At 54.3% G+C, this 19,178-nt stretch overlaps 6 protein-coding genes across 6 annotated transcripts; 3 read left to right on the top strand and 3 right to left on the bottom strand.

The window, feature by feature from the left end:
• Window positions 1–67: 67 nt before the first annotated feature.
• On the top strand, window positions 68–2,019 carry J4E87_006655 (uncharacterized protein; the record flags this gene model as incomplete). Its single annotated transcript, XM_049378256.1, has 2 exons — window positions 68–275; window positions 323–2,019. 2 exons carry the CDS (start codon window positions 68–70, stop codon window positions 2,017–2,019), a joined length of 1,905 nt encoding a protein of 634 aa, XP_049232060.1.
• Window positions 2,020–3,162: 1,143 nt separating this feature from the next.
• On the bottom strand, window positions 3,163–4,531 carry J4E87_006654 (uncharacterized protein; the record flags this gene model as incomplete). Its single annotated transcript, XM_049378255.1, has 5 exons — window positions 3,163–3,783; window positions 3,835–4,226; window positions 4,282–4,354; window positions 4,415–4,462; window positions 4,514–4,531. The coding sequence occupies 5 exons, from the start codon at window positions 4,529–4,531 to the stop codon at window positions 3,163–3,165; spliced, it is 1,152 nt and encodes a 383-aa protein (XP_049232059.1).
• Window positions 4,532–6,599: 2,068 nt separating this feature from the next.
• Window positions 6,600–8,012, top strand: J4E87_006653 (uncharacterized protein; the record flags this gene model as incomplete). The annotated part of the gene is made up of 1 exon (XM_049378254.1): window positions 6,600–8,012. One exon carries the CDS (start codon window positions 6,600–6,602, stop codon window positions 8,010–8,012), a length of 1,413 nt encoding a protein of 470 aa, XP_049232058.1.
• A 3,222-nt stretch (window positions 8,013–11,234) lies between these two features.
• Window positions 11,235–14,527, top strand: J4E87_006652 (uncharacterized protein; the record flags this gene model as incomplete). Its single annotated transcript, XM_049378253.1, has 2 exons — window positions 11,235–11,298; window positions 11,436–14,527. The coding sequence occupies 2 exons, from the start codon at window positions 11,235–11,237 to the stop codon at window positions 14,525–14,527; spliced, it is 3,156 nt and encodes a 1,051-aa protein (XP_049232057.1).
• A 519-nt stretch (window positions 14,528–15,046) lies between these two features.
• On the bottom strand, window positions 15,047–16,495 carry J4E87_006651 (uncharacterized protein; the record flags this gene model as incomplete). The annotated part of the gene is made up of 1 exon (XM_049378252.1): window positions 15,047–16,495. One exon carries the CDS (start codon window positions 16,493–16,495, stop codon window positions 15,047–15,049), a length of 1,449 nt encoding a protein of 482 aa, XP_049232056.1.
• Window positions 16,496–17,142: 647 nt separating this feature from the next.
• On the bottom strand, window positions 17,143–18,118 carry TIF6 (Eukaryotic translation initiation factor 6; the record flags this gene model as incomplete). The annotated part of the gene is made up of 4 exons (XM_049378251.1): window positions 17,143–17,264; window positions 17,320–17,744; window positions 17,817–17,903; window positions 18,012–18,118. The coding sequence occupies 4 exons, from the start codon at window positions 18,116–18,118 to the stop codon at window positions 17,143–17,145; spliced, it is 741 nt and encodes a 246-aa protein (XP_049232055.1).
• Between the last annotated feature and the right edge of the window lie 1,060 nt (window positions 18,119–19,178).

Below are 19,178 nucleotides of genomic sequence, written 5' to 3'. Positions count from 1 at the left end.
CACCAAAATTTTGTGAAGGCCCGGCGCGAGACGCTCCTGCACAACCTCGACGTCCACAACATCCACCATGGCAGACACCAAGGAGAAGAAGCGCAGCAGCGGAGTCAAGCGCGACCTGAACGCCGCCAACGAGCCCCCCGCGAAAAAGGCGAAGCTGCTCGACAACACCGACGATGAAGGCTCCGACAGCGACGGCGGCGGAGTCTCGCTCAAGGTCAACGAGGAATACGCCCGCAAGTTCGAGCACAACAAGAAGCGCGCCGAGCAGTTCCGATGTAGGCTTAGTCACGGCATAGTCACGTTCAGTACTAACTTTGTGTAGTAGAGGAAAAGTACGGCAAGGACAAGGCGTTCCAAAACGGCGGCGACGACTCGGAAGACTCCGAAGAGGGCGTAGAGGAGGACGATGCAGCCGAGCTACTCGACGAAGATCTCGACGAGCAGGTCAATGCCACCCTCCAGGCTCTGCGCGCAAAGGACCCTCGCATCTACAACAAGGAAGTCAAGTTCTACCGCGAACTCGAAGAGGGCGAAAATGGCACAGATGAGAAGAAGAAGGAGCCATCCATGACACTTCGAGACTACCATACCAAGAATCTGCTTGAGGGCAAGTACACGGGCGAAGACGAGGACGAAGATGCGCCGCCCAGGACATATGCGCAGGAACAGGAAGACGCTAGGCAGGATCTCGTCAAGGCGCTCAAGGATGCCGACGAGGAGGAAGACGACGACTTCATCGTTGCAAAGGAGAAGCCGCAGAAGTCCAAGAGCGATAAACCCAAGATCACCGCCGAGGATGTCGAGAAGGCCGACCAGGACCCCGAGACTTTCCTGTCCAACTTCATGGCGTCTCGCGCTTGGGTACCCACGCAATCTGCCCGCTTCCAACCCCTCTTGTCCGACGATGAAGATGAAGATGCCGCCGCAGACGAGTGGGAAAACTCGTACAACCTATACTTTGAGGATACAACGGGTGCGAACGAGAAGATCATGACATATGCGCGTGATGCTGTCGCAAGCACTACGGTCCGCCGAGACGACAAGAGCGGCCGACGCAAGGCCCGTGAACAGGCGAGACAGAAGAGAGAAGCCGAGAGACGAGAGAAGGAGCAGGAGCTTGCACGTCTCCGAAAGCTCAAGGTGGAAGACATGGAGAGCAAGGTCAAGCAGATCCGCAAGATCGGAGGTCTGAGCGGCAGGGACTTCAACATTGACGAGTGGAAGGATGTGCTGGAAGCCGACTGGTCAGATGAGCAATGGGACGCCGAAATGCAGAAGCGCTTCGGTGATGCCTACTACGGAGACAGTGTCGAGGATGAGGAAGAAGGCGGCAAGAAGAGCAAGAAGCCTAAGAAGCCAAAGTTCGACGATGATATCGACATCAAGGATCTCGTCCCTGACTTCAAGGACGACTCCGAAGAAGAGCGACCCGACCTCTCATCCGACGAGGAAATGCCCGAAGCTGAAGCAGAGGACGATGACGAAGAAGCCGGTGTATCCTCCAAGAAGTCCTCCAAGCAGCGCAAACAAGAACGCGCCGAAGCCAAATCCACCGCACGTCGCGACCGCCGCCTGATAGAAAACCTCGTCAACCAGAACCTCGAATACGAAGCCGCTCTCGCTGCCAAGCCCTCCAAAGCCGCCTCCCGCTTCCGCTACCGCGAAACATCTCCCACGAGTTTCGGTCTGACTGCGCGCGATATCCTGCTTGCAGACGACAAAGCCCTGAACGACTTCGCGGGCCTGAAGAAACTCGCCGCATTCAGAGATCCCATCAAGAAGAAGAAGGACAAAAAGTTTCTCAGCAAGAAGGCTCGCATCAGGCAGTGGAGGAAAGACACCTTTGGCGACCCTGACGGACCCAAGGGCGGATTCGAGACTCTGCTTGGCGAAGAAGAGGTTGCGGTACCTAGGCGCGACAATCGTAACGACAGTAACAATGACAGCAACATTGTCGAAGGCGAGAAGAAAAAGAAGAAGAGGAGTCGCAAGAGGAAGGCTACTGCCGTCGAAGCGTGATCAGTTCTCTAGCTTACCTGTATACCACTGTTCTGCGGAATTGATACCTTTGAGTCATTTATCTAGCCATATCTTCACATCTACCTCTTTACTACTCTGATCCACCACCTGTGATTCTCTAGAACTGTTCCACCACACCACCTACAACAACCCTCCAACATCCCATGAAATCAACCTCGCGATCCCTTCATGTAGCCAGCCAGCATCACCCATCCCTTCGCCACCACAAGTCGCGTCACAGCACATCACCGCATCTATACGGCGAAAAGCAACAAAGATAAAACCGACCAAGCGGATGTAAACCCTAGATAAGAAAGCGGAAGCGGGATCCAGAACGATCAACGCAAGGGAGCGGGCCGTCAGGGGATTGCAAAAATAACTACCATGCTACACACACAACGACAACGCCAACAGCTAAAAACAACTCTCGCGGGTCGCAGACCGACGCGGCAGTTTGGACCGCGAAAAAAAAGGAGATGTCGTGAACGTGGGTGGGGTCTGGGTAAGACACAGATGGCACAGGCGACTTTCTTTTCTTTTTGAGGATCCAAGAAACAAAGGGGTGGGTCAGACGAGTGAGGCTGTGCTTTTCCTCTCCCCCTTCACCTTGGTATACCTTTCTCGGAACAGCTTGGAGCCAGGGTTCTGTGTAGCTTTTTTCTATTTTATCTTTGCGGTTCACCGTTTCGGGGTGCCGGTGCGTTTTCGGGTAGAACGTGAGTAATGTCAGTTGTAAGGGTACGGTAGTCGGTCAACGGCATGTCAATTCGGCGTTATACTACATGCCATGTTGCAATTCAATAACGTGGAATGGGGTGGTGATTTATTGATGAGCTATTACTTTCGCCCAGCAGGCATACGCCGGTCCATCTACTACCCAGAAACCAGCAGGTCCAGCTCCTACGCGTGCCGCATGCGGAAGGTATCATGTTATCGTCATGGTAAGCAGTGGGACTAGTCGGAATGTTCCTTTCCGTATTCCCAAGTAACTGCACTGAGCCGTGTGAGGGGAGTGGACTCGAGATAGTATTCGTCCAATTTCGGGATGGTTGTCGTGCGATTGTAACGGTGATATCAACCGGAGGAGGGTCGACATCGGGTATGGTGAGGTCGCACAGTGATCGCACAGAACTCGAGGTCCCTTTACTGGTCGTCGGCATCGTCGGGTTGGTCAAACAGGAAGTTCGCGGCCAGCTCCTCGTTCTTGTCGCATGCAAAGTATGCTTGGATAACGAGATCGCGCTCGAACCCAAGGCGACACAGGCGCTCGATAGCCTCGCGCTCCTCCTCAGTTACAGAGATGGCCTGAGCACCGGGTGGCAGCGGCGCGTCCTCGTCTGCGTCCTCGGCCAGGAGCTGCAGGAACTGCTCTGGATTGTTTGCGATCATCTGCGCCAATTGAGGGTTGCCCGCGCCGACCTGCTGTAGGATGGGCTCAAGCATTTGTGGCTGCTGCTGTACAACCTGTCGTAGCTGCTGGAACTGTGGGTTGTTGCGCAGGAACTCGAGAGAGTTGGCGTTGAGCGCACCGGCCGCAGCACCGCCGCCAGTACCACCGGAGCGGGCACCGCCAGCACCTCCACGATTTTGAGCAGCCTGGGCAGCGGCCTCGAAGAGGTTCATCGGCTCGTCACTTCCGGATGGTGCGTTTCCGGCAGGCGCAGGTGTCGCACCTGTGTCGCCGCCAGCAGCGGGCGTGGGAGAGGTCGGGGCACGGGCTTGTGCTTGTTGCTGTTGCTCTTGGAGCGCGCTCTCCGGAATACCCTAGAATGATGTCAGCACGTGTGTCGAGGCCAGAATGGTCACTTGTCCTACCGTCAGAAGATACTCAACCGCGCGGTCGGGGTTGAAGTAGGCGGCGCGCATGGCCCGGTCAATATCAGCGCGTGCGAAACCCATGCTCTCCATATTGGCAATGGCGGCCTCGCGCTCTCCACCCATAGTCAGAGCCGAGGGGTCATTGAAGCGCTCGCCGGATGCCTGGGCTGGCGCAGGAGAAGGTGTAGCGGGGGCGTTTTGTGTGTTGGATGAAGGTGCGGGCGCGGCAGGAGCTGCGGGCGTCTGGGCTGCTGCTGGAGCGGGCGTTGAGGGCGCTGCTTTACTTGACGATGCGGCGGCGGCCTTTGGCTTGGAGACCATGCAGACGATGAAGCCCTTCTCCTCGATGTTGTACGACTCGACTGTGTTGGCATCTTGCAGGATCTTGCCTATTGTCTTGTGTCAGCGACTGTGCTGAGCAGCCATGTCACCTCAGCAGCTTACCGGAGTAGATGAGCTTCTGCTGGGGAACTTCCCAGCCCTTCTCGGCCTGGATCTTGGACTTGAGGGTGCCAATCTAGTGTGTCTGTCAGCAGGGCGGTTGCGATAATTTTCTGGATGTGGCGGGTCTGCGCACCGTTTCCGAAGGCTCGGCCTCGATGACGAACTTGTTTTGCTTGAGGTCCTGCAGAGGTTAGCAGACTATAACGTGCTGAAGAAGGCAGTCGGTGTCTACCTTGAATGTGATCTTCATCTTGGCGGTTGCTGGGTGCGTGGTTGAAGATGGAGCTGGGTGGGCGGGGTGTCGGAGTCGGTGTTGTAGGTGAGGTAGTGGGGATGATGAGGCACTTCTTGGCGGGGTTTAGTAGTACCGCGTAGTGAGAAAGAAGGTAAAAGCAGAAGCAGGAGCAATGTGAATTCGATTGCAGCCTTTATCCTCACAAAGCGAGCGTCGTTTGCTCAGAAGGTCGTGGAAACACGGTGCACTAGGTTAGGCTGTCGTCAACCACAGTCAACTGGTACACATTACCACTTGACACTGCCACTCACACTGACACTGGAGCTGTACGCCACAGCTCTGCCAAACCGACGCCACATGTGGCGCACCTCCAGGCTTCACTTTTCAGGCGCCTCCTGCATCGTTGATCGTGAATCCTGATCGCTAATCCTGGGCGCAAAAGAGACCCCTAGACCTATTCCTCGGTATTGATGTACCCACCACACATACCAGGTGTTACTGGCCACGAGAGTTTACTTTTTACGCGGCTGCTGACATCCAGCTCAGGGCTCGACTATCGGTTGCAGGGCCCCAACGGCCAGAACACGGCCAGTGACGCAACAGCAGATCGCCCAGCCGCAGCTTCATCTCCTCCCCGGCTAGTGTGCTGACATCGCATCGACACACGGCACGCTTCCACATGCCGCGCATCGCCAACTCCAAAATCTTGACAAGGTTGCAGGTGCTGTCATCGTCGTCGCCCAGCCGGTTGCTGCTCATCGCTCGGCCCTTTGTTTCAATCCCCGCCCTAGAGCCGCCATGAGTCGCTGGCCATGAGGCGACGAGACCGTTTCACCGCCTTGCCAAACTCTGGCTAGGACACGCCGACTGTGTGACGGTCGCCTATTGATATGCTGTGCTCTCCGCACTGCACGAGGGGACTATCGTCGGTCGCACCTCCGTAATGCCTCGCCAGCGCTTACCAGCCGTGGCAGATCGAGCGAGTATCCACAGCTCATCAGGCGTGGAAATTGTCCGATCGCCTTCTCTCCAGGTTGTTTGTTGTGTCTGCCGAACGCATAGTCAAAACAACGCGTCAGGAAATGAAGGGCTAAACTTACCGCAGCTCCACACCATAAACTTTGACAGGTAGGCCCTTGAGCTGTTTCCGGCTCTCGACGCCTGACCCGGTCTCGCTCGCGATTGGCCGCTTTGGCTCGTGTTTCGAAAAGACAAACTGTTTTCCTTCTTTTGCATCAGATTCCAGCGCATCCGGCCTACTGCCACCACGCTGAATCGTAGGCTTGCCATCATACTCTCAGCTCTGCGGCCGTGCTACTGCATTCTGCTGTGCCAATGTCGCATCGCCATGCCCTTAGGACTCGGTACCCATGCTCTGAGGTCGTGCAGCGCCATGCTCGAATGATGCTTGCGTGCATCCCAGCAGACTAGTAGGGGTTTCCCCGTTTGTCCCACGCGTATTGCAGGCCAGTCCACGAAACAATGGGCACACATCAGCCTTCTCGACTTCACCCAAATTTATTATTACTACTCGTCCCTCCCCACATGCTCTCCCCTCTTCACGCCGCTATCCTGTCCCTTTTTCGTCACTCCCTCGCTCGTCATCCACTCGTCACTCATCGTCGAACAACGCTCGCTTCCCAAAACCCATCGTATTCCTTAGTCGTTCCACCGAAGATCGGCCAGCTATACCGTACATACTATAACCGGACTAGACCCGCATCAGCCACGCCCCGTAACGGCTTGCTCGACTATAGTAGCTGCAGCTATACAGCCGCATTATTTCCTGCAACGCGTCCGACTCGCGCCTGTTCGGTTTCGCGTCTCTCCACAGCAACAATACTGGGGCTCCATCTTGCATTTCAACCGATAGTTCACCCACTTCTCTGCAGTATCCTCTTCGGTGTCCTTCAACCAAAACCAATTATCGACAATCCCCCCTGGAACCCCCTGGTACTATAATACGACTATACCTCCCGTCTGTATCGGTACCTCGACGTACTCCAGGCTGACTGTCGCCCTCCACCAAGAGTACTCAGGCCGGGGTTTGAGCTGACCAACAACCTTACGCCTCTCGTCCATCATGTTGCAATCTCGAAAATTCTACCTTTCCCTTGTTGGCGTTATTGCATGGTCAAGCACAGCCGCCGACACCGTCTTGTCTATCTTGGAAACGGCATCTCTTTCTTCGTCTCAATCCTCCCTGGTCAGCATCGCTGCTGTAGCGAGCACTTTCGACGTCGTTTCTCTCTGCTGTGTCGGCTTCTACATATTTCACAATGTGGGAAACGTCCGCGGAGCCCTAGAGCGATCAGGTCGGGCAAGGAAGACTTTGGTAACAGTCAGCGTTCTCATATCTGGCGCTGCGTTGGTACTGTCTCTCATTTCGATCATCATGATCAAGTCAAGATGGGCAGAGGTCACAGCCGACCCTGCTGTTGCGCCGGTCTCAAATTGGGACAGCCATGTTTCGGGACAGATCGCAGCCTGGGTCGTATCATGTCTCAGTCAGGCCATCCTGTACACCTCATCGCTATGGAACCGCAAAGCACCCAAAGTTCAGACTGTCATCACATCAGGCCCCCGTGACTCAGTCATGAGTGAACTGCGGACTTCGCGCCCAAGCCATCTCAACTTCGCAGAGCACACCCAGCTTGCGACTCCCATGGCCATTCATCAGCAACCCGAGGTCCTTGGAGCCTTGCCCTCGCCCACCTTCTCTACTCGCTCATCGCAGTCCCTCAGATCTTTCCGAGAGTCTCTACGTCATGTAGTCCGCCCAGTCAACTCGCGCACTACTCTCATCAGCCAGAAGTCCTTCACCAGAGACGCCCCAGCCAGCATCTACTCGAACCGACAGTCGATTGACACTGTCTCTCACTCCGATGGGTTCGATAGCTGGGACACAAGCAGCGTGAGCCTTCCAGCACGCGATGTCGTCCTGCAGCAAGCGGCGCCAACAAGGGGCACAACATTGGAGCCGATCCCCGGCAGCCGTCCTCACTCGCCCGCTCGCGCGCTGGACGGTCCGTTTCTGTCAGAACTCCCAGAGGAAGATGATGAAGATCTGCCCCCGCCCCCGAAGATGATGCCAGACATCTCGCGCCCACCGAGTCCAGCATGCAGCGAGGCTCACATCCACCCCTTGTTCAGGTCGGAGAGCCCATCAGGTCTGCCACCTCCAACAATGACCCCTGGTACGAGCATCATTGCCAGCCCCTACTCCAACCAAGCCATCGCATGTCCGCCACGATCATTTAGTCGGATGAGGTCGAACAGCAATCTGAGTCAAACCGCCATGGGCCCTCCCTCTCTCCACCAAGCCAGAAGCTTCACCCGTGAACGCTCAGCAAGCCTCCAATCAAAGTCCAGGAGCCCATCTCCCCCCAGCCGCGAAATGACACCTCCCATCCCCGACTTCGTGCTCAACTCCTCCCCCCGAAGCAGCATGAGCGGCTCCCGCCGCGTCGCTCTCCAGTACTCCCCTGATCGATGATAGATCATCACGTCGAGTACTACCTCTACTTCCTTCATGTCACGCATATTATGTGAAAGATGTAATGTCTCTTACGTTTGTACGATACGATTTCCCTTACACTGTTCATACCTTTTCGGTATACCCATTCATGTTACACATTTCCATTCTGTCACTAGCTCTCGCCCTCACGGGGGTTCGATCGAGCGTTGAGCGTTTCTGCATCGCGACTCTTTTTCCATCAGGTCTGGGCTCCAGCAAATAGGGCTGTTCGAGCGGACAATCACCATTTCGTTATGTATAGTCGTAGTATTCTATTGTTTCCATATACAACTATTTGCTGGTCAACTAGTCAGGCGTACTATCAAGACGGAAAGCTAGAAAAAACCCGGACAAGAATGGACGGGAAGGAGAAGAATCGAAGACGAGGTTAGGCCGCAAGGCTGCAAGTCGTTATACCCAAAATCAATACAACAAAAATCATCACCATTTGTAATCTACAAGCATCTTCTTTCCTTGATACTTCTGTCCAGCAAACCATAATTCGCATTATTGTGAAGAAACTTTCTTTCTCTGCCGGACCCGGAACCCCTCAGCCTCACCTGTCGTATTCCAACAGTTCCCTTCCCGCAACGACGCTACATGACTGACAACCACTGCCCTTCCCTTACTACAGAACATGCATGATGCCAGCATGACCCCCCTTCGCAACATGAAGTATCTACCCTGCCCCACTTCGGGCCAGTCAGGGTCGACCGTTAGCCGAACTTCCCATTCTACGAGGGAGATCCCCGCTGACCATGGTACGTATACAGCCGCCTCATTTCATTTAAACCTACCGGCCGAATGTTCTTCGTTGTTGGCGAGCATGCGGGGAGATTGAACCTTATGTGATGACGAGTTCGGGCGTGATTGCCCTGACGCACGCGCGCGGCTTCCGGAGTTTGCGGAAAAGGGTGTGTGGGTGCACGAGCGGACGGGTCAGAGCCCGAGATGGAGCTGTGGTGATGAGTAAGAGCGGGAGCGGGAGGTGGTGTTGAGGGGAGTCTATCGTGTGTTTAGGTTCGGGGTGAGATACCTCGTATATATGGTTTGTTGGATTGGGGGACTATTGGATGGGTGCAGTGGTGTTGAAGACATGGGGCGTGATACTTGGGGTATCTTGTCGGAGAATTATCATCGTTGGTGATTCTGTGGAAAGTACGGATTCGTCAAGATCGTCGTTGTATTGGAATATTCTGAACTTACTTTGGCATGCATTGTGGTGTGCGCAAGGCTGTGCTGCAATTCCCATCGTGTTTGTTGGCTTCATACTTTGGTGTATTAGCCTTGTAATCAGTTTGAGACGCCATCAACTGGTGCGATTTATGACTATCACAATGTAAAGACTCTCAAAGAGGACAGACAGTTAACCACACCACAACTAGTCCATTACACCAACTTGGACCGCCATTGGTTGTTGTAGCGAAAGTAAGCGTCGAGAGTTTGAGTGAGACAGTTGGCGAACAGTTGGTAGTTAACTTGGTGCCGTGGAAGTAAATGAATGAGTAATCAGAGATTCTACAATAACGTCTAACCCAAGGAAATCACACCTATCATGAATAAGACGCTATACGCAGTCGTGTGAGTTGTAACGCGTTTGATGGTTGCTCATGTGTTGTGGCGCGCTCTACGCTGACCGCCGATCCGCTTGTCCTTTTGGTCACACGCGACATCAACGCCTCTGGCTTCTCTCAGTGAAGAGGAGAATGCGCGAAATTGTGTCTGCATTCGAACAGTACGAACACTGCGCTCGCCTGGCAAGCTTCCAGGATAGGAAACCAAGTCCAGAACAGCCTGTCTTGAAACCCCCTTACCTGTTCAAAGTCCCGTCCCCAAGCCATGCAATACGACGCGACGGATGCATGCATGCTGCGCCGCACCCTTCACCACAAGGCATGCGGCTCCGATAAACACTGTTAGAGAACAGTAGCAAGAGGCGAGAGCATAGGTCTTTTTGACTTCAAGTACACCTCATGTTCGTTTTTGCGTTGCAACTTTCAAGTGAAGGGGGCAGGGGCAATGGTGACGATTCGGGAGGATCGTCCCGTCTAGCGCTGCGGCTAATGACGTGCGACGTGAAACCTGGATGAAGCAACTTGAAAGCTTCCAGAAAGTACGCCGAATGCTTCGTGAGAAGCGCATGAGAGTGGTGCTGCGATGGACATTGTAACAGGCAGATGCGATGACTTGAAGTGGCGGGACACGGTGGCGGCAGGGACGATGGGTGATGCACGTAATTTGGGTCATTGCCCTCTTCGGCTGGCGTGCTGCACCGGAAGGCTCGAGGCGCAGAACCAACAGCGCCGTCAATAGTGGCCAGCAGCCATGGTAATTGCTGTAGAGTAGCACTTGGATCCGAGTCGCATGACGACTGCGTGAATGTACGGATCTTATTGTACAGTACGCGTTGCGATTGTTGCAGGTGAAGAGCTCACGGGCGCTGTCATTCGTGGACTCAGATCCCAATCGGGCAAGGCGCCAGGTCTGACCAAGGATCTCACAAGAGCTTCATCTTCATGCGCCGGATCAACACGATTTCCAACACCCTCGCCAACCTCTTGTTGCTGCTTCACAAGTGCGCTTTCTGCGCTATCTCCTTATACTGACATTTCTCAGCATCTAGTCATCTCAGCGCTTCCGCTCGACTGTGCCACACGGAGCATTCCTTCTGCAGGGTTATTTCTGTCTTGCGAGCACCCGCAACCTCGACCTCTACAAGCAAATCGCGTGTAAAAATATCGAAACGGCTGTAGACTACCTCAAGATTGATTCATGAGTCTACGGATCCTTGACTCGGACTTCGCGTCACGCTGTCAAGCAAGTCACCGCGCTCACTAAGGCGACTGGTCATAGTAAGTACTTCACACCCAGCACTCACGTCGCGCAAAACCATCGCACGAATTTCAACAATCCACGGGTCCAGCAGTTCAGGGAACGATGGAATCGCCCACTTGCTTTCTGCTACTGATCGCGACGACCATATGCTGACACGTCTTGCTTACAGCTACCACCACTCTACTACCTACCCCACAGGAGGGTGACAATATCAGAAACCCACCCAAAACCATATCTTGGACCCGTAAGTACCCAATCGCATACTCGAAGTTCGGTTCGAGTTTCCGCCACCCTCTCATCATGTTATGATTCCAGGCTAACGGCTGCTTCGTCCAGGTCTCCGCTTACAGGTCTCACACAACGACAATGCCGCCGAAACGAAAGTTCAAAGGCACAAAGGTCATCTCTAACAGCCCTCTGAAGGCACCGCGTAAGTCCGCAAGCCTACTACAATTGCCTCTTGATGCTCCCTATAGGGTTATGCTAACCTTGGCATAGCCGCTAGCGCATTGTCTAATAAGCGAAGTAGTCTTCAGGGTTCGAAGACATCTCGCCTTGCTCCTTCAGTACCGTTCCAAATGACAACGCGTCGCGGTGCAAAAGGCACGTCTAACCACACGAGCTCGGCTGGCCCATCTAGCGCAAGCTCTGGCAGCCGTCGTAGTTCTCTGGATGAAAACGCGCAAAACGAGGATGCAACTCCCGACCATGAGGATGCGCGACCAGCCAAGCGCAGCCGAACATCGTCCGATTCTGGTTCGCCGCAGAGATCCAATGGCTCATTCGACAACAACACACCCATGAATGGCACTCAAACTCCAGAGCTTCAGAAACCTGCATCTAGTGCGACTTCAACGGCACCAAAAACAGCAGCAAAGAGGAGACGCGCATCAGACGATTCATCACAGTCCAGCAAAACACGTCCAAACGGAGTTCTCACCCGAACCCAAAGCGATGTCTCCGAACAACAACCGCGCAAAAAGCGCAAAACAAAAGAATCGCAAACCGACACCGCCGCCGACCAACCTCCTGAGTTAACTGATGCTAGCACTGCACCCAACTCACCTGAGCAGGTTCCAGATGTTGACGGCAGTCAAAGCCTTCAGAACGTTCTGCCGACCAATGGCGATGCCCCTGCAAAGTCCGGCAGGCGTTTGCCCGGTCGTCGGCGCCAACCGCATCCGGACATCAATGTGGAGACTGATTTGCGCCGACAGCTCAATCTTAAGATGAGCTACCGCAGTCTTGCAAAGGTGCAAAAGGCTTTATTAGAAGAGTTGGCAAACCGTACTACGAAGAATCTTGAAGATGACCCCCAGTATCACAAGAAATGTCCGGAGTACGAAGCCGTCATGGCCCAGCTGGACCAACGCCGCGACTCGCGTCTGGACCAGATCAATTCCCTGCGCACATATCGACTCGAGGAATTAGAGCGCATCCGCGTCGCCGAGGAGCACATTCAGCGAGAGCAATACGTCAATCGATTCCGGGAACTTCAGGATGACTTTATGCTCCAGATATTCTTCCGCGCGAAGCAGCTGGAGCGGGAGATGAAGAGCCAACACGCTGATGCCACAGACGATGAAGATAACATCCTTCCGCCAACATTCAGCGACGAAGTTCACCATGCCGAAGACTATCGCATCGGATCAAAGTTCGCCTCACGGAGCAGGGCTTACGTTGAGGCGGACAAGGAACTTGAGAACGACTCAGTACGACGGAAGTTCACTGCAGCACGAGTTGCCTTTGTTGAGAATGATGAAGAGGCTGATGATTCGATTGAGGACGTAGCTGGTGGCTTCGCCAAGTTTGACGGCCCAGATCGCACCGAAGCTATTGCGCATTACAACATTGCGAGCCTCGCTGATGCTGCCATCGAAGTCGAAAGGACGCCAACACCACAACCAGAACCAAAGGCGATTGAGGTCATTCCAAATGAGCATGCTGCTCTGCTCATGATGCTTGCAGATATATCAGCACATCAGCCGCGTACCACTGCCGCTCCAAAACCTCAATACCACTACCCAGATCCTCGTCAGCAGCCCCCACCGCCGCCGCGAGCGACAACACCGGTTATCAAGCAAGAGTTTGTACGAGAAAAGTCGCCGGAATTCGCACAGCCAGCCATGCCACTAGGATTGCCGTCGCAAGCTGCGCATAGCAGTCCGCCCAAAGTTACCCAGGTGGCAGTGGATCTTACTCAAAATGTTTCCCGTTCGGAGCCCAATGCTGCACCGTCAACGAAAGAGACTGAGGCCCCTGCAAAGACAACTCCAAGGTTATCCACACATAGAATCATGGATATTCTCAATGACGATCAAGAAGTCCCAGTCTCGAGGACAAGGGAATCGCAATCCTCAACTCAGCAACCCAGCACACCATCAATGCGGGAATCTTCCATACATCCTCAAACGCCATCTAGGAGCGATGCTCTCAGAGTAGACGCTGTCATGAACAAGGAAGAGCCACCTATTGACCAGGCACTGATGGACGCGTTGAGTGGCCCGCCTCAGAGCAACCCACCGTCGTCACCCCCATCGAACACTCAATCGTGGCAACACCCGAGTGTGCCACCCCAGTCACGAGAGTCTGACGAGTCCTTACGTCGTCGGGATCCTCTGCAAAAGATCAGGGAACTTCTAGACCGGAAGGCACGCGAGCTTGGTCGAGAACCTCCAGACCGTTCTCACTACAGGCAGGCTCCTGCTCACTGGAGAAACTCGATGCTCCCGAGCATAAACACCCAAGACCGAGGAGAAGTCGCGGCATATGATCCGACCAGGCCATCTACTGGGCTGTATGATGCATTACCGGGTAGTTATCATTCGCGTCGGCAATCCCATGAACAAGCTCCTCAGCCATGGGAACAACATGGTAGGAGGACGAGTGGCCATCAAGTGTCCCAACAATCGGCAGCATCGCCATATCAGGCCCATGCTCCCCAGCCTCACTACGGGGAACATAAGCAAGGCCCAACTCCACCAACACATCAAAGCCCGTATGCACCACCGTCAGGATCGTTGCCACTCCCTCCAAAGCCACCTGGTCCACTGCCATCAGCGCCGCCGATCAACTTCCGTTTTGCGCATTATGATCCTGCGCCGCCACGCCAACCGTATCCACCGCAATCACCAAGCTACCCACCCGCCTCACATCCGCCACAGGGTCCGCCACAACCGTCATACCAACCAGCATACGGCGGCGCTCCATCCTACCAAGGCGGTTACATACCACCTCCAGGATCTTTCCAAGCACCACCGCCACCGCCCTCCTCCATGGCTCCATACCAACCACTCAAGATCCACCAGTACGGCGGTCAACCCATACTCCCCGCAAACATGGCACCACCCCCACATAGCGGACCACCGCCTCTACCCTTCATCGGCCAATCTGGACCACCGCAACAACAGGGGCCTCCTCCTCCTCAGCACCAACAACAGCAGCAGCAGCAGCAGCAGCAGCAGCAAGCTTACTCTCCAACGCATCCCCATCCCCCACCGATGCAATACGAGCAACGCGAAGCACACTCTCAGAGTAACGGTGACCGGTCTTCAGATTCACAATCAAGACCTAGACGGCAGTACAGAAGCTATCACGCCCCCGGCACGCAATTCCGAAGCTACCAAGGTCCCGGAGAACAGCGGAGGAGAGGCGGCTGAATGACGCACCACTAATTGTACATTACGATCCCACATGCCCTTCGCTACTAGTCTCATCTTTTCCTTACCTTCTCCTTCTCTTTTCTGCCCATCTTGTACAGGGAAAAGGGTTGCATACAGCGAGGAACCTCTTGTTTTTGTTTTCTTGGATAAACGGGCATTTGCATGTTTCTTAGCTGCATTGGCGTTGTACCATCTTGTTATACACGTGTTTTTCTGTTTTGCATAGCCCCCTCCTTGTTTGTAGCATCTTTTCCAATTGGATACCCTGGGCGGTTTGCGCAGGATCTTGCGTGTGGGTGCGTTGTTTAGGTAGAAAGGTTTATTCAACTGGTTACATGCATGGTTTCGTCATCTTTCATTATGTGATTTGCTCATGACTGGTTTGCTGATGTTAACTTGAAGATATATATGCTTCATTTGAAAGAAGGTATATGTAAAATTGGGTATCACTAATACTACACTACATCCCGCCCACGATATCTGCACGAGCACTTCGCACAAATCCGTTCCTTCACTCTACGCCCTCCTCTTCATCCTAGGCGTAGGCGTCCACTCCCTCCCCAACCCCGACCCTCTCCCCTCGCCCCCAAATCCAGCACTTCCTCCACCCCTCGGCGTCGCCCCACCCATCCTCTCAAACAGTCTCTGAGCAGCCGGCGTCAAATCACCCTTTGCCTTCCTCCCAGGTGTCATTCCCCCAACAGCAGCAGCAGCCGCCCCGCCCCTCCTAGGCGTCGGCGCACTCAAAAACCTCGGCGTCTCGCTCGTAAATATGCCCAAGCCCGATCCCGTTGGCTTTGCCTGAGTGTGTGGATTCGACCGTTTCGCACCGATTTTGTCGACCATCCTGTGATGCATCTTCTCGCGCGAGGAGGAGTCGTTTATCGTGAAGGGTGTCGCTGTGCTGCTGCTATCTAGACCGTAGCGTTCTAGGAGGTCGGTTGGCGCGTCGTCGTCTTCTGAGGAAGGGGAAGGCGGTTGTGCGTCTACAAAGGCGTAGCCGTTTACGCGGGGTGTTTCGCTGCCTGTGTATCCTCCCTCGCTGGGATTGAGACGCGGACGTCCTGCGACGGCATCACGGACGGCGGAGAGAGTGGGGCTGGACGGGCGAGGAGGCTCGGCTTCGGGGGCGGGGAGTCGCGTATTGTTGTAGAGGACTTTCTTTGGGGGCGCGAGAGATGTGTTCTCGGCTTCTTGGGCGCGCGTTGGTGCCCATTGTTCTACACTGTCCGGGCCGAACATGAAGCTGTTTAGGGCGGTGTGGCGATGGCCGGTGGGCGCTGCGGGTCGCTCGTCGAGGTTCTGGCTTGGTTTTGTGCTGAGGACGATTTCCTTGCCTTTGGATGCGGCGGCGCGGGCTTCGAGGACTTTTTGTTGTGCTATGCGCTGTTTGCTTGCGTACATGTTTCCTTCGCGGAGCCAGACGTTCTTCTCGAATCGCGCCTTGTTCTGCTTGTCGATGATCTGACTGAAACTCTCCTGGTCTTCGCTCGTGTACTTTGCTTGGAATGCGCCTAGGCTCATATTCAGGTCGACATTGTCCAGTTTGCCTAGGCCCTCATCCTCGTCTTCGACTTCCGTTCCAGCGACCGTGACGGGTGTGTCCGCGCCCCAAACACTTGGAGTCTTATCGCCAGCGCCGCCTGCCTTGTCGAACCTCGTTCTCGCTGCCGTCTTTCTTTGCCCGCTCGGCACCGGCGTCATGACCTGTGTGAGCTTCTTGCCAGCCTCTCTTATCCATGATCGATCTTTGCTCTCCACCGCGTTCAGGTACTCTCGTTGGGCGTCGGCTTCCGCTAGCCCTGGGAAGAAGTCGCGGCGAATGATGTGCGAAACGGCGGAAACATAGGTATCCTCGTCTAGGACTACAGAGGGACGTTTTATACGTTTCGGTGCGGGAGGCGGTGGCATGAGCGCATTCGACGCGCTACGCTTCGTGAGCGCTGTTGAGTTGGGGTTCGACATGATGTGGTCGCGGTGGGGTTGGAGTGGCAGGGCGAGTGGAGGGTTTCTAATGGAAAGTGGCGGCGGTAAAAACAACGACGAGGTTTGGATGCCCCTGAGCAGTAGAGGATAGGTTTCTGTAAGTGTTGTGCACCCACGCGGGCTGGTGAAAGAGTGTTGGCGCAAAGCGACTTTCGTAGACGATGATGATGTCCTAGCGTCGGCAGAAAGTATCCACCGCCTCCAGCCCTACCAAGGGTTGCGGGTGAAGGTACCTGCATAAGTACCAACACCAGTGACACGAGACACTCGGTTAGCCGCATGATTTCCAATCTTCATTGTGTGAGCAGATGAGGTCACTTGAATGGACAGAACCTCGCGCTACTCTTAGCGTTGTTTCCCTAGCATATCTGCATTGAATCTACGTGCGGTCGCATCAGTACCCTATCATGAGACATTCCAGCTACTCAGACAGTCTGGTACCAGCGTAACGATATTTTTGAACCTGTGCTCTTCCGTGATAACATCATATCCAATATCCCGACCCTATACAGGGCGAGTGCCTCATGGCACTTCTTGACCCGGGACCAAATCGTGATTCTTTCAGCAGCGCACTGGGCTCAATGGCGAGTGGAGTAAGACATGAAATCTTGACCAAGAACCGTGATCTAGTAGAATGACTCGACCATAGCGTCCTTGTGTGTAGTGTTGATGTTGGAAGGGCCGTTGCCCTCACCGAGCCTGAAGACAGACTCGACGACGGAGAGCTCAGTCGCTGTGGTGTCAAGACCTAGATATTGAGATTAGCCCATGTTTTTGTTGACATTCTGAAGACTTGTACGCACCAGTGACGGCCATCCAGTCATTGACAACCATACCCGCACCAACGACAGCGCTACCGCGGTTCACACTACCAGCGACAAGCGGCACTTGGAGCAAACTCGACAGCTCGTCTTGATCCTGAATGCTTGTCTTTGGGTGCACGATACCACCCTGATTGCTCAGAGCCATGTAGCTTCCTGTGAGCACATTGTCCGCGATGGTTTGCCTGAAAACCTCCACACCCAGCACATCGGCTATGATCTCCTCTGTTTCGCGTTCTATATCCGGGTGTACGAGAGCGACGTGGTCGTTGCAACATATTACGTTGCCGAGCGCTGATAGTCGCTCTTCTATCCTCTGGATCTTGACTTCGTCGGGTATGGAATTTCGGAGATGCTGGAGTTCTTGGTCTGTGGTTGTGGTGGGCACGAGGAGGCCTTTCTTGTTACTATGCACTTGTTAGATTTTTATCTTGACGCGTGTGTCGCATAGCGCAAGCTATCGCAAGACTTGAACGTACCCAGCGGTCAGTCTGCCGATGATCCTGGTTCCCGCAATGGTGGCGTGGCAGATGGGAATGACATCTTGGAGTTCGGCTTCGAAAACACTGTTGCGCCACCGTCAGTACTAATTTCTCGCAGGGTTTGCTTGCCACGGTCGCATAGCATGTCGCCATGCCGTAACAACCCGCGAAGAGCTACAGATCTATGCGCACCTGTAAAAGTTCTCGCTCGCGCCGACTGCGACGATCGCGTACGCGTTGGTGAGGGTAGCGAAGACACCGACTTCGTTTGAGTTTTCGAACTGGGCGCGGACAGCCATGATGATTGAGTTGAACGTCGAGTGTGTGTGTGAGGCTCTGTGGGGAGTGGAGAAGAAAAAGAAGGGTCTTTAGTACGTGGATAGTGAGCTTGTGAGTGAAGTCTGCAGAAACTGTGAAGGCGGGACTATTTTGTAAAGAGCGACATCATAAGCCCCGCTACTGGATTGGGCCTAGCTCCTTCGACTCATCTTGAGTGAACCGAACCCTGCATACTGGGAGGGTCCACCGGGTCCCTTCGCCACTGCTTTCTCGATGTTGGCGCTGGTACAGCCGTGACTGTGGAAGTGAAGAGTCATCACTTGGCGACTGCGTCAGATGAGATGCGATGTTCATCTCGACGTGATGCGACTCATACCAGTCACCGTGCGCACTTTCGACGTGTCGCTGGGATCGCACGTCCATCATCGTGAAGCAAGCCACATCCCTTCACTTTGCGACATCTGGCTGTGCACTCGCCCATTCTGTAGCCTCGCCCGACTTGCAGCCTCATGGCAACCGGTCGCATTGCTTAGCAACGACCACGAAACCTTGTGATAGACTTTCGGAGCATTACTCAAAGGCGACTCAAGTCCATCGGTGTGGTCGATACCTGATCAGAGCACCGGCTTTGCTCAAGTGCACGGTGTGAAGCTCCACATGACACATGTCATAACACTCCCGTAGTCTTCCGGCTGATCGCAGTGAAGCGCCCAACTCCTCAGGTTCAACCTTGCGATGATCAATGGAAGACGCGATAGCATAGAGAAGGTATTCGTTATATTGACGTCTCATCGTACAGCTGACGTAGGACGCATGACTATAATTACAAGATCATATAGTTCGTCAAGCTCGAACCACAGCGAGATTATCCAGGAGCAGCGCACGGTTGGCCGCTATGCTTCAGATCCCCAGCCACCGCGACAGGCACCCTTGCCTCACATCAAACTTCCAAGACGAACTGACAGGTGACAAGCAACAGGTATGGAACATGAAGATAATAGTATTGTAAAGTGGCTGATGGCGCCAAACTGGGCAAAGCAAATGGGTAATACGCTTTCGGTCACACTAGAACAAGCAGCA

The sequence above is a fragment of the Alternaria ethzedia genome (genome assembly GCF_023757985.1).
Source record: "Alternaria ethzedia strain BMP 0044 chromosome Unknown scaffold_16, whole genome shotgun sequence".
Classification (NCBI taxonomy): Eukaryota; Fungi; Ascomycota; class Dothideomycetes; order Pleosporales; family Pleosporaceae; genus Alternaria; species Alternaria ethzedia.
The sequence above is the reverse complement of the archived record's forward strand: the minus strand, read 5'-3'. Positions and strand labels throughout refer to the sequence as shown.